The 14,120-nt window shown below is 45.0% G+C and overlaps 1 protein-coding gene across 1 annotated transcript in view; it reads right to left on the reverse strand.

Moving 5' to 3' along the window:
• Positions 1 to 2,361: 2,361 nt before the first annotated feature.
• LOC136951764 (inositol 1,4,5-trisphosphate-gated calcium channel ITPR1) overlaps positions 2,362 to 14,120 on the reverse strand; it is a 52,893-nt gene continuing 41,134 nt past the window's right edge. Inside the window, exons 52-61 of the mRNA XM_067246365.1 lie at positions 13,112 to 13,234; positions 11,059 to 11,234; positions 10,406 to 10,570; positions 8,859 to 9,057; positions 8,402 to 8,494; positions 7,914 to 8,053; positions 6,881 to 7,046; positions 5,357 to 5,517; positions 4,083 to 4,244; positions 2,362 to 3,824 (exon numbers count right to left, since the gene is read on the reverse strand). Of these exons, the coding sequence (XP_067102466.1) occupies positions 3,729 to 3,824; positions 4,083 to 4,244; positions 5,357 to 5,517; positions 6,881 to 7,046; positions 7,914 to 8,053; positions 8,402 to 8,494; positions 8,859 to 9,057; positions 10,406 to 10,570; positions 11,059 to 11,234; positions 13,112 to 13,234 (1,481 nt within the window). The 3' untranslated portion in view covers positions 2,362 to 3,728. The remainder of the gene's footprint in view (positions 3,825 to 4,082; positions 4,245 to 5,356; positions 5,518 to 6,880; positions 7,047 to 7,913; positions 8,054 to 8,401; positions 8,495 to 8,858; positions 9,058 to 10,405; positions 10,571 to 11,058; positions 11,235 to 13,111; positions 13,235 to 14,120) is intronic.

Consider the following 14,120-nt stretch of genomic DNA (forward strand, 5'->3'; position numbering starts at 1 on the left):
AGAATAGTTATTTTGCATCCCATGGGATATATACAAGTAGGCCTACCACGGGTTTATTTTTGCGCGAGAACCTGCTTGTACTGGCACCTGTCAGGCAATGTGTCTGAAGGCAGACTGCTTTGTTGTCGCGAGCCACACCGGTTGTCACGTTGATCTGCTCATGGCCTCCCTAGCTGGCTGAGGGCACATCCAGCACACGGCTTACAATAACGTGCGCGCCCTCTCCGGCCGCTACTCCCTCCCTCGAGGACTGGCTCTTCCACACACCTGCTCATCTAGAAAACCTGGCTATCAATACATTGTTATTATCGTTCAATAACGCCTCTAACGATTCAGAATTTTCGGAATTTTGCAAACTTCTTCTTAATACAAGAAAATAGATAAAGGATTTAACTAATTCAATATTACTAAGGGGCAAACGTCACACAGTGGCGCGACAGATCTTGAACTATTGAATTACTGCTTGGAATGCGGTCAATATTACGGAAATCCCCATGGACATTATTTTACCAATTAAACACATTAAAACCTTATTTCATTAGATTTTTTTCCTAAACTAGTTTTTGCAACATTCTTAGAAAACAAGTTACAGATCATCAAAGGTAGACCAAAAAAAAACAAGCCAACTTGCCATCTACTACCAGCTTTCTTACATTAGGCCCTTGCATTGAATGGACATTAGGGTCATTGCATTGAATGATGAGCTTTGGGATTAGTTTTAATAAATAGGTCTGGCACCGTTTTACATTATGTTACATTAACTACATAGCAATACCATTAGTAATGACATTGGAGTTACATAGGAACTGCTATAGTTACACTTCATTATGGTAGCCTACCAGTTACTACTCGAGTGCCACTTGGTATGGGGGAGGTTGGGCTTATATATGTTTATATTTATCTTTTTTTGGGAACACAACATTCAACTGCGCCTCTGCAAGATCCACCTCCACCCTCCCCATGCTGTGCCTTCACACAATTTTCTATTTACCTGTACCACTAATACTTATACTTGATATATACAATTGTATTACACAGCAATTCCTATGCACACTATTTTTACGATGCTGCTTGTTAGTTACATGGAAGGTAATGTAACCATAATGTAGTGTTGCTCAGGTCTTCATCAGTTGGATGCCATCAAGTGTTTTCTCAGGTCAGGGTCTTCGAAACACTGAAACTTGTCTTCCCCTTTGCTTGACTCTGCCTCCCATCAAGACAAGATATGGGACTTTGTTCTTGTCCAGGGGTGCGTTTCCCGAAAGCGTCGTAAGCCTAAATTGATCGTAGAATCCATCGTGGGACGAATCTTAGTTTTACGGGCCGTTCCTAAAGACATCATAGCTAAAGTGTCTCTTGAAAATTCGTAACTATTGAAAGTGCCTAGATTAGCCTACTCCTTACGAGCATGTTTGGGAAACGCACGTAAGAAATATCAATGGTTTCGTTTTTTGCTCGATCGTTGCTACGATCCATCGTTATCGGGAAACGCAGGCCAGTCTGATGGGCAGATGGGTTTTGGGGGTGCAAATGCTTGTTACATACATTTACCTGAATACTTGTTGTTTCTAATCAGACAAGTATTTTTTTCAGATAGTTTCCCAGAATGGCAGTGCCTAGTGCTTAGTGTTTACTAAGTAAAGAAATCAAGATAGTTCCACAGTATCACTCCTCCTTCAGTTTAATACAACTTACAATACTTGATTGGCCCTATGTAATCATAAAATATGAACTGTTGCTTTTTTAACGTTAAAAGAAGACCGACCTGACAGCAGGTGATGTGGTAACAGATCTAACGCTCTAAGGCTTGTCACCATAGGGATGGAGGTCAGAATTTAGACTAAAGGTAACAAATCATCAGGGTACCTGCTGCCTAATCCGAAGTGACCCGCCATTCCTGTTGTGTCTATGGACAGGACAGTCTTCTCTGTTAAATCCACTTTTCTGCTTATTTAATTATACCAACTACCTTATGCTCCATAGTAAAGGCGAGTGTACTTCCTCATTAGGGGGATGCCACAACCCTACAGATTTCACACATGTCTGGTGGCATTCCCCCTTCACTTCCTGCTCAGTGCGAGCCTTCTCATTCATTATGGGCCACAATTGGAGTGGCCAGCATAGGAATGAATGCCACTACTCTTTTAGATAAGTGGATAACCACTTCTGTGCATCACATGATAAACATTTAATAACACACATAAATCTGGATCATGGCCACTGGTGACACCTCATCCACTTCTTATTAGCCATGTGAAGCCCTCACCAGTTTACTACCATCCTTCCTCTGACAGACACTAATGACTGACAGTACAAGATGAGATGCAAAATATATGACAAACGTAGCAAGCGTTTCCGGGATGGCTTTCTCACACATATTTATTAAAACAGACTTTAAAGAATGGAATGTACATTTAAGAAAAAATATAGATCATATTAGTATCAAAGGCTAACATGAGTATCCTATTAGTACTCTAGAGATTTTCTTTACATAAACACGGCAATCAAACTACAAACCGGCCTCTCATTCGTAGACTGAATAAGAAAACATTCATTCTTGTGCTACAGGCAATATAATATTTATATATATATAACATAAATGATCAGTGCTGAGGGTTTAGATATAAATGAATGTATATAAAATATTAGATTTTCATGACATATTCAGTGCCAACATATCCAAAAACAGGAAGATTCCATGGTCTTACTTCCGTGTGTGGTGTGCTCCCAATATGTGACTGGACATTTACCACATGCCTTCCTTTAGAGTGACTCCTTAACACTGGTCAAAACACTACAGGCCTACCTAAGACCTTAACCTAGAATCCGTTCTTCATACAGTGCTTGCTTATATGTGAGCCACGCCCCTCACACCATCCTCTGAAGGTTAAGTGACGAAAAGACACTATGACACACCATGGCTTCTTTCTGAACTGGAGTGTGACACCACATCTGAACATAAGGTGGAAGGTAAAACTATAAGGGTATTATCATAATGGATAGATGGAGATTTGAGGGTTTAAGGACTCTAACTTTGCTGGCAGCTTCATCACAAAACTCACAGGAGAGGGATGGTACAGTGTTTCATTTATGGATCATTGTTAGCGTAGAAAATATTGAAGATACATTTTCTTCAGATATATGAACTCTTGATATGAACGCAAATACCCATTTCTTCATTTTTAGACATTAACTTCGGGTTAACTGTGGTTTAATCTCTCTTCATACATAAGACATGATGACCTGCTATTTTCCTGACAGATTTTACATTCAAAGCCACCATAAACGTTTCAAGTAACATGACTAAAATCAGATTTCAGCACTGGTGCAACATTGAGGCTTCAAGCTCCCCCAGTTCAAGGCCACTGAATAGGAGCAATCCCTCCTTCACAATGACAGGACTTTGGCACACGTCAAAGCGGTGAATAAGATGAAGAAGAAGGCATTGAGGCTAAAAGACATCTTACAGTAAGGCATTTGAAAGTCAGGAAGCCAGTACGTGAACTTACAGAACAGGCCACTTCCTCTCATGTCTATGAACAACCACACATCCACACGTTAACGCACACAGTGAGTAACACACTCAGACGCAATGACAATAATTCAATCAAACATACTACTGTGACTGCATTCACACACTTTGGCATTCTTTTGTGTACCACATGGACTGTCAGAAGTGTCCAGGCAGTGCAAGGCAGGTCCCTGGTTCATGCAGGTGACTCTGGACCTCACGCAGGCTGCTGGGGATTGACGTTCATGTGGGGGGGGTGGGGGGGGTGGCCCAGAAGACCTATCCTCTGTTTCTGTTTCCTCTGCTCGGTCATCTTGGGAGGGGGGGGGGGGGGGGGGGGGGGGCAGATAGAGAGGGTGTATGTGAGTATATCACTATGTTGTGTAGCTCTCAGAAAAGAACAGACCCTGTTCTGGCCCTCTTACCCACATCCCCGGTGTCAGAAGGCTAAGCTGTGTGTGGTAAGCCGCATGGCGTCCACTCCACTACATTCTACATTCTTCTTTCCTATACACTCACCCACACTCCCCTGACACAACACCCACCACAAATAAAATGACCAAAAACATACCTGCTCTTTGAGCTCAGTGAGCTGTCCAGACAGGTTTCCCACCAGCCTCATGGCTGACTCCAGCTTCTCCTGCAGGTTCCTGATCTCGTTCTGCTCACCCTCCGCATCACTGCTCACAAGAGACATTGCACGCATCCGAGGGAACCAGTCCAGGTTGTGTTCCTGCATGGCAAGGATGGTTGGAGACACTGAGGTGAGACTTGGGCTAGGTATAGATATTATTTAGAGGGTGTGTGGGGTGCTTGTAACTGGTCCAAGATCTGTGGTTTGGAGATGTTTGTCTGATCGTTAGTTTGGAAAATTCACTGCATTTACTCTACTTACTTATATAAAAAAATATACAAATAGTTTTCTCTGCCTACTCATATTTCTAAGGTTCCAGGCAGTAAGAGTAGCGTCTCGGGTGTTGGAATCTTTCCTTTTACAGTATTTGTGTTTCTAGGAGACAAGCACTTGAGGCGTTGCAGACTGAACAGACTGCTATGACATCATTGCAACTAAAATAACAACTGAGACAATATGGGAAACTACACACACACACACGCACACACACACATAACCTCCCCCAACCCACACACACACTTAGATACATTCATTTATAACTGTAGTCAAAGTCTAATCTGTCTGGGCAGTTTGGCAGCGACTAATGCTAATTTCTGCTTCTCTGTCTTCCTGTATGGTTAAATCTGTTGTATCATCAAATGTGTGTGCGTGTTAGTAGTAGGGCATATTGTATGTGTGAATGTGGTTATTTACATCTGTTCAAGGTGTGGGGGTGACTGACTGAATGAGTGTGCTGCTGTGTGTGTGTGTGTGTGTGTGTACATTCATATAAGTTCAGTGAGACTAAGCACGTCCGCAAGTCTGAATGTGTCCTGACCCCGCTGAACTCTGACCTTGAGGCAACGTGAAGTTAGACACACACCCTTTATTGGCCAACCTCACACCAGAAAGGCGTTAACGAACAGGCTGGCTGTGCGCAGCCAAGGCACACCCACAGCTTCCACAGGGCATTTCCAGCAGGTGCTGACAGTAGACACAGGCTCAATGTTCCCTTTCAGTTTTAGTCAACATGTAGTCAAGGGACTTGACTGTATAACTAAACAACACAACTCTGTGGCCCCCCCTCCCGACCTGAAGCTACCCCAGACGACCTACTCTCCTACGTGCAGCCACTACTCTGCCTTTCCAGGTCACATTACCTGTTACATGGGGAGAAGGTTAACCCATTTCTCTGTTACACAAGTAAGCAAGTGTGTGTCTGTGTGTCTCACCTTGATCATCTCTGCTACATAGCTCTCAGGACCTGTGTACTCAGTGGAGTCTTTCACCTTCACCAGGACTATGAAGAACAGATAGTGCCACATGTTGTGTTCCTCTTTGATATGCTCCTCAAACGTCACTGTCTTGTTGTCAAACTTGTCTCTCTCCAAGCCTGTAAACACACACGCCCACACACACAGCTTAGGATCACAAGTAATTCAAGTTAAATGTTACTGTTATAACAGCCATTGCAAAATGTTGGTTAACTTGCAGTGCTGCTTTGAAACCTTCCAAGAAATGGGGAATGAGCAACTTCCAGGAAAACATGCACTTTTGACCCAGTGAAGTGTTGAGTTTAAGGTAACAATTCAACTCTTGAAGTCTCTGAAATTCCTCCCTTCTATCTCCCTCGGGCGGAAAGAGGTGGAGCACCAGACATGACTTATTGTCTACCCTCCAGTAAGTACTTCCCCCAAATAATGTTACCAGAAATGCCCTATTGTATTGCCAAGTCATGAGCTGGAAGGAGACTCCCTTGTACATTTAAAAGTATGTTTCATACATTTTATGACACAAACGTTTGTGGACAGTTTGACAATATGTAAAATAATCCTATTCGCTACTTGGTCAACGTCCTTCACCTGACGCCTGTGACCTATACACAGTGACTGCTGGGTATCTTCAATGATGACTGCAACAGTGTTCAGGTTATAGTTTCTGAGGCTTTTGGTATCAAGTTCTCTTGGATGTAAAACACATTCTTGTATTCAGATTGAATGACTGACTTAACCAGACAGGAATTTGCCACTTTCTGGCCAAGAAAGATTGCTTGGTTGCTCTGGCAGATTATTTGGGTTCATTGTCTTGCATGAGGATGTAGTGCCAACCAATGATTTTGGAGAAGACCACATTGGAATATGGAAGCCATCCTGCTAGATCATGGGAATTCATTTTTTCATTCAAGTGCTATTGGTGCTCACTGTACATAGCACTTCATGCATGTCAACAAGGACGCATCTCTCTAGGAGCCTTGATCCTTTAGACCTTAACCCAGTATCTCATCTCATCCTGCCGGAAACCATGGATACGGCCATTCCCCCTGTGGTCAGGCTTATTCAAGAGGCGAGTCAGAGATGGCCCTCTCTACTCAACCAAGCTTAACACCATCTGCCGCCTACTGGCCCTGACTGCTGGAGTGGCCTGGCACACACGCACACATGGCAACACAGGGTATGGGCAGTGGGAGAGAGACAAAACAACACATGCATACAGAAAGCGAAAGAGCGAGATGCACAGAGAGCGAGAGCCAATGGAAGAGAGTTTACGGTAGCCCTAGCTGGAAGGTCAAGCTTGTGGAGCAGAGAGGGGATCTCTGCACCTTAGGGGTGCAGAGATCTCTGCACCCCTTTAAGGTGTCAATCTGGGCTTACTCGTGGGGTTGTGTGCACATTTTAACCACTCTCACATCCATTCAGCAGAAGAGTGCAGGTCACAAACTAGCCATTTTGGACAAATAACCTGTGTGTCCCACCCACCGCAGATGAAGCAGGTCGTCTTCAAGACCTCCTCTTTCTTCTGCTTCTCACTCCTCAGGTCCGCAAAGGTGTCGATGATGACTCCAAAGATGAGGTTGAGGACGATGATGATGACCATGAAGAAGAACAGCAGGTCATAAATGACCCGAGCAGCAAACAGGGGTTCCTGGAGAGGAGAGATGCCATTAAAGCTGAGGACTTCTGTGTGCTCTTCCTGAGCTCACCAATAATGATCCCAAATCATGTGTTTCAATGCATTGTCAACCTTGGGTGGGACACATTACAATAGGTATCCTGTTATATCATAAAAATCAACACATTGTTTAGCCTAACCTAATGACATACTTAGAGAAGAGGTCCGCCTGTGGTATCATGGTGGGATAACATAAGAGGATTGGCCTGTTGACGCTGAAGGAGGCCTAAAAGGTCCTAACAGGGCTTAGGTTAATCCACCCTATCACTGGTGTTTATGGGAAATACAAGCACCCAGGTGCAGCACAACAGATGCTACAGTGATAAAGCAGTGCTTACACAACCGCACTCATAACCCAGAATCTCCTCACACACCTCTACAGTACCTGTTAGTCCTGAAGACTAAATACTTTACACATACATTGTAAATACATTGTAATACATTCTATTCAATCTGAGAGGGTTTACCCTGCTTCAGATCCTGTGGTGAGACATATTCAGACCATATCTAGGAAGTAGAGTTAGTCATTCGTTCTGTGTGGCGCTGTGTTGCATCTGATGTGTGTATGACAGAACGGGGGTAGACATTCAAATCCCCTCTGTCATCAGTCCCTGGCTAGGACTGTTTCAGAGGAAGGCTATTTTGGGCCTGATTCCTATTCAGGGAGGAGGTTGTGCAACTGGGGCTGTTTACAAGGAAACCCTCCAAACGTCTGTGGTGTGAGGAGAGGAATAGAGGAGAGGGCAAAGTGCTTCCTATCAACTCACTTGACCCAAACATCCCGCTGGCCCAGGCGTCCTCTTAAACCTCTGCACTGTCACACACACACACACACAATACCTCTTTGGAGGGCTTTCGTAGGACGTCTCCGACCCCCCCTCCACTCCTCAGGCCGTGGCTCAGCACGGTAACGATACACATGAGCAGAGAGTCACATGTCCTCTCCTTGTCGTCATCCTCCCCCTTGTCCACTGAGGAGTCTGAGGACAGGCAGAGGATGAGCCACACGCACACATCCAGTAACGCGAGAGCTCACATGGAAAGTCACCTAACCGGTTACATGCAAGCCCAGACCTTGGAAAGGAGATCACATCTGAACCATCTCTTTTACCCCGTTTATTTGCAGGTTAAAAGGTGACAACACAGTTGGACAGAAACGGTATATTTCCACCCTGGTTCTGTGGATGGAACCCCAGCTGAGAGGCAGAGAGGAAGGGAGGTGAAGCACTCACATTGAGCTGTGGGCCTCTGAGACACAACCCTCAAACCTCTGGGATCTCGCTGCAGGGGGATGTAGAAGAAGACTCTAGAGTGCAGCAGTATAGTACCTTGCTGTAGGACGGCGGTGGTGCAGTTCTCTCCAGTGTCAGGACGACACACACTGCTAGACAGCAGCTCACTGGCCATGCTCCCGCTGTTCTCTACACAGGACAGAGGCAGCGGACAGAGGCAGCGGACAGAGGCAGAGGACAGAGGCAGAGGACAGAGGCAGCGTTAGGACCTAGACAGACTCTAGCTGAGGGGGGGGTCAAGGCTTTCATCTTTGTTTTTAGTTCTGAATGTTTTCTTTCAGTTTCAATGTCTTACAAAAACAGGTAGCAGGATATGCCATGGAAATAGAAACACAAGTCACATGAAGTTTAAAGATATCAAATAACAGCCATTAAGTGCGTGTGTGAATAGGAGACTAAGATCTTGTTGTATGTAGGGCCTTCTGGTGAAGTCAAAGTCCTGTCAGTCTGTAGAGGGTTAACTGGGATGATGCGCTGCTGGGTGTGTCCTCACCCAGCGTGGGGGAGGTGGTATTGGGGATGCGGTCCACCTCCAGGATGAAGTCGTCCTTGAAGAAGATGTAGCCCACGATGGAGAAGAGGTAGACCAGGATGAGAGCCAGCACAGCCGTCAGCACGATGGAGCGCCCGTTACGGGTCACACTCTTGATGACGTTTAGCAGGGTCTCCTCCCGGTACACCAGGTCAAACAGCTGGGGGGGGGGGGGGGGGGGGGGGGGGGGGGGGGGGCTTCAGATGAACAACTGAGATCCATTCACATGGTGAGACAGCTGGACAAACATTGGTGATAGTTGGTCAAACAGGCCACAGATTGGTTATTTGAAGCGGCAACATACAAACTGTCTGACAAACCTTGAAGGTATGATTTGGTACTCATCACTCATCATAAACAAAAAAAACAAAAAACATTTCACCTTAATTTTTTGTTTGTTTCAAAAACAAATTTACAAACACAACCAGTTTAGTATTTTATTTACCTTTCAAAAGTTTTTTTCCAAAACAGATTCACAAACAAGACACTTTGTTATCTATTTATTTTTTAAACCTTTCAAAAAATGTTTTTCGAAACATTCCACCTTTCGAAACTTTTTGAGGAAAATATTTGTAGATATTTGTAACATACGTAGACTAGCTTACGTTTTTTGAGCGTGATAGCCATGAAATGAAAAAAGAATTTATATTGATCATGGCACCAAATACAGATCAAAACTAAAGTAATGATCCTGTGTAAATGTAAGAACTAAAAAAGTACATATATGTGTAAAAAAATTAAGGAGTGAAAGTAAAAGTTTGTCAGAAAAATAAATAGTGAAGTAAAGTACTGATACCAGAAAAGTACTTTGTTACTTCCCATCTGTGGGTATAGATCCCTTACTGCAGCCTGTATAGAGTCATCGATGACGCTAGTCATAATGGTAGGGAGGTGATGGGAGATGGGGAGGAGCGGTTGACTCCAATTTGTAATTTTGCTTGTATTTTTGCTCATTCAAAAATATTTGGGGGATAACCCACTTCCTGTAATGTGGACACTCTCAGAGCAACATTTGCGTACGTTCCACAGCTCTTGCTGTTCTATTCAGTTAAAGTGTTTTTCAACCGGATTTCATTTACATGGAAACATCAACAAGAAAACAGACACTTGCGTCATTTGCACTGGCTGCTTGTAGTCTGAGAAGAGAACGGAAACCATCCTGGCACTTGGAGGTTACATTTTAGAACAACCCAGAAACACATCATCCAACACCTAAACAACTACCCAACAACAACAGAATCAGTCACACACTATATATACCCTGTCCTTGTGTGCACCATTAGGCTGTTCATAGGAAAGACTTTGGAGGAGAGAACATGTGGTTTGGAGAGTGACTCCTCATTCTGCTGACTCAGGAGCAGGTTTTGCCCCCAGGTGTTTCCTGCCAACCCGACCAAAGTCCAGGGTTCCAAGACACTTGTGGGAATCTCCTTTTTACAGTGTTTAAACAAGACGTGTGTGTGTTTAATTTATACTGCTAGCAAGTATACATTGTGTGTGTGTCTTACCAGCAGGCTGTAGAAGAAGACATGGACGAACACCCCGAGGCTGCAGATGATGAGGTAGAGCAGGTGGTAGAGGAACTCCACGTCCAACACCATAGCCTTGTAGCCCCGCGTGAACGTCCCTCGGTTCCCCACAAAACTCATCAGGAAGATGATCTTATTACACACCTGGAAAGTAGTGAGAGACACTCATTATTTAATGTGTGTATGTTCATGGCTGCATGTTAGTAAGCCGTTGCTTAAGAAAACTGGAGGAGGTGAGGCTTGGGTCAGCGTTAGTAGCTCATTATACAGCAGGGTAGGTATGTCCACACTTGTGTGTGTGTGTGTGGGGGGGGGGGGAGTGTGGGGGTGGAGAAGGACTCATGTGGGCAGGTAAGGACGAGGTCTGGTGTTAGGACTGTGAAGTCCCAGTTCCAAATCCCTCTTGACGGCTACAGGGGTGGAGTGTGTCAGTATCTAGTGTTCAGTGACGCACTTCACACCCCACCAAGCGCTGTGCCTCTGCCAGGGAGGACTTTTGGTAAACCAGTGGGTGACGCCACTGGCACCCTGGGTACTGGCTGGGAGAGGGAGGAGGTATAGAGTTTGCGAAGACTGCAGAGGGTACAGACACACACACACACACACACACAGGGAGGTGTAGTCCCACTCACGTTGAAAGCTCCCAGCAGGAAGAGGGTGGGCTCCAGGCCCACAGAGAAGATGAGGCGGAGGATGGTGGCTAGGATGAGGGCCCGGATGCCCAGGGGCTGGGGCATGACGACGACAATGGATAGCGATACCACCATACCTATCCATAGCAGGGCAGACAGGTGGGGCTCCAGTATACCTAGAAAAGGCACACACACCATCATTAAAAAAAAACTTTCCAAATAGGATACGTCCACATTGCTAAAATTAGCAAGGCTGACAACTCTCCAATGTCCTCTTTAGTGCTAAATATTCATCAAAATCATTCCCCATTATCTTCATGGGAAAGGTTTACCAAGGAGGAAGAATGAGACCGTGAGCTCACTCTTGCTGGCAGAATGACTGTGCAGTTCATAGCTTAGCCCTGGAGATCAGCACACTTCCCACTTTCTAGCAGGCAGGCCCCAGGACTCACATCAGGACTTTCAACTCAGAGAGCAGGTTACATAACTCCCAAGAGTATGCCTGTGTGTGGGTGTAAGCGTGTGTGCTTGTTCCTGAGCCAAGATTTAATAAAAGCCTACCTGGCGTCCCCCTTGAACCCAGGGTAAATCCTGGATTAGGGTTACATCAGGGGGTTTCATATGACTGAGTGGCCAACCAGCCCCCAGTTCCCTGGTCCCTGCCCATAACCAGGCCACACAGCCTACTGCTTCTGTTTATAGCCCCATTCCTTAAACAAGGGTTTAATACTGCGTGTGACTCTCTACATGTGCATACTGTGCGTGTGAGGGAGGAGAGGGGACTTGGATGAAGAAAAAGTCATCAAGGTAAGATGGGAGTCAGGTGGCTGAGCGGTTAGAGAATCGGGCTAGTAATCAGAAAGTTGCTGGTTCCATTCCTGGCCGTGTCAAAATGACGTTGTGTCCTTGGGCAAGGCACTTTACCCTACTTTCCTCGGGGGGAATGTCCCTGGACTTACTGTAAGTCGCTCTGGATAAGAGCGTCTGCTAAATGACTAAATGTAAATGTAAGATGAAAGATAAAAAGATAAAGAGGAGAAAATGGGTCGGTGGCAAGGGGAGCAAGGCCATTCTGGTTGAGGGAGAGATAACTGCCCCTCCTTCCCCTTCCTCCTCAATCCTCCACCCATCTCTGTGGAGGTCACATGACAAGTGCCACTTACATAACAGAGCTGCCTCTAAAAATACCCCCGTTGAAAGATTGATGAGGCACACGGGCCCCCTACAGAGGTACGCTTCTGGGGGACTTTTCATGTCTGATATGTGTGAAGGATCAGAGGTGAATTTGCATAAACATCTGTCTTGAATCTAGTTTTGTCCACAAGTGGTGTCATGCGTTTTAGCTTTGTGGCTTCGACCTGCTGCTCATCGACCTGCAGCGGGAGAAACAGAGCCAGTTCCTCTGCTCTTATCTCCTTTCCATCCCTCCTGCTTCAGGAAAGGATAGGAGAGGAGCAGAGGAGGCCGTGTCAGGGGTCCTAAGCCATCTCCATGCTTTTAGAACCACACCAGAGGCATGCAGACTGTCACTTTCTTCCCATGTGCACACACAGATGCGCACACACACACACACACACACACACAGAACAGCGCAACATAGCTGCATTTATACTGAATATTTATAATAGTTTGTTGCAAATGGCTCATTCAAACAACTTTTGCACATCCTCGGTTCCTGAGCAATACACTTGGCAAATTTCAACTTCATACAATGCCCTGTTCCCGAGATAATCGAGCCACAGACATGCACAGACACAGACTCCTTAGATGTAGTGAGATAGAGGTATGATCTCCAATGTCAACATGAGAAATGTCACTCTCATAAATACCAGCGTTCATAACCCCAAGATAATGATATAGATTTTTTGCTAGGTGTTGTGAAATATACAGATATATATATATATACATATACGAAAATGTGTATGAAAAGTCCTTAAAAATACTAAATCATATATTAGTCAATCTAGAAGTTGTTCATATTCTATTGACGGTCATGGGTCAGAGGTTCAAGTTTTGGGACTGGGTTGAGGAGTTGGGTTAGGGGGGGACTGACCTTCTCTGATGCCCTCCAGAGGGTAGAAGAAAGCCACCAGCAGGTTCATGAGCACGGCCAGATTGAACGACACGTTGCTCCACAGGGACATGTTGCGGGAGCACCAGTACAACACTGGCTGGGCTGGAGGGAGGAGGGGGGGAGGGAGGAGGGGGGGAGGGAGGAGGGGGGGAGGGAGGGAGGAGGGGGGGAGAAAGACAGATGGTTGAAGTATTGTCTTAGTACAATGAAATCCTTCTTGTTGTGAGGAAAATAATATAGTACTTCTTCAGCTAGTGATACCATGGTTTTGTAATGTTAATGATTAGTACAACAGCACCCTTTACAAGATGCTTTGATGCTAGTGCCTCATCAGGGAACCGGATGAAACAGAGGACATGACCAGGACCTTCGGTTAGTTCACTGTGACTTCACTGTAGCTTGTCTTCACTTGTCTTCACTGTAGCTCCTCTCCCTCTCTCTAACCCAACCCACAGCTGACACCAAGGCCCTGCTCACTGTAGCTATTCTCGGTCTCTTTCACTCTTGTTTTATCGGGAAAGAGGAAACAGACAAAGGGACTTTTTTGTCTTTGACTGCAACATGAAGTGTGTATGTGTGTGGGCATGTGTTTGTCTGTGTGGATGTGGTGCGTGCGTGTGTGTTTATGTGTGAGTGTGTAAGTATGCCATAGTTCTCAGTTCTGATTCATAAAGATACAGATGCTTCACGGCTCAAAGGATGTGGAAAGCCCCTGCATACTGACAGTGGAAACACACATCAAATCACGTAATAGGGCCAAAACACAAACATGCAAAGACCACAAGCACAAGCATACAGCATGATATACATTATATCAATATAATATATATATATAAAGCCAGATATATATTTCAGTAAAGTAAAGTAGAGAGTACAGTTTAATACCATGACATACCTAGTAAGTCAAACCACTTTGTAGCTGCTAAATGTTTTTTACACATATCTTCTATTTCAGTCAAAAGGTAGTAGAACCCTCTCTTTTTTCTAT

The sequence above is a fragment of the Osmerus mordax genome, chromosome 1 (genome assembly GCF_038355195.1).
Source record: "Osmerus mordax isolate fOsmMor3 chromosome 1, fOsmMor3.pri, whole genome shotgun sequence".
NCBI classification, from domain to species: Eukaryota; Metazoa; Chordata; class Actinopteri; order Osmeriformes; family Osmeridae; genus Osmerus; species Osmerus mordax.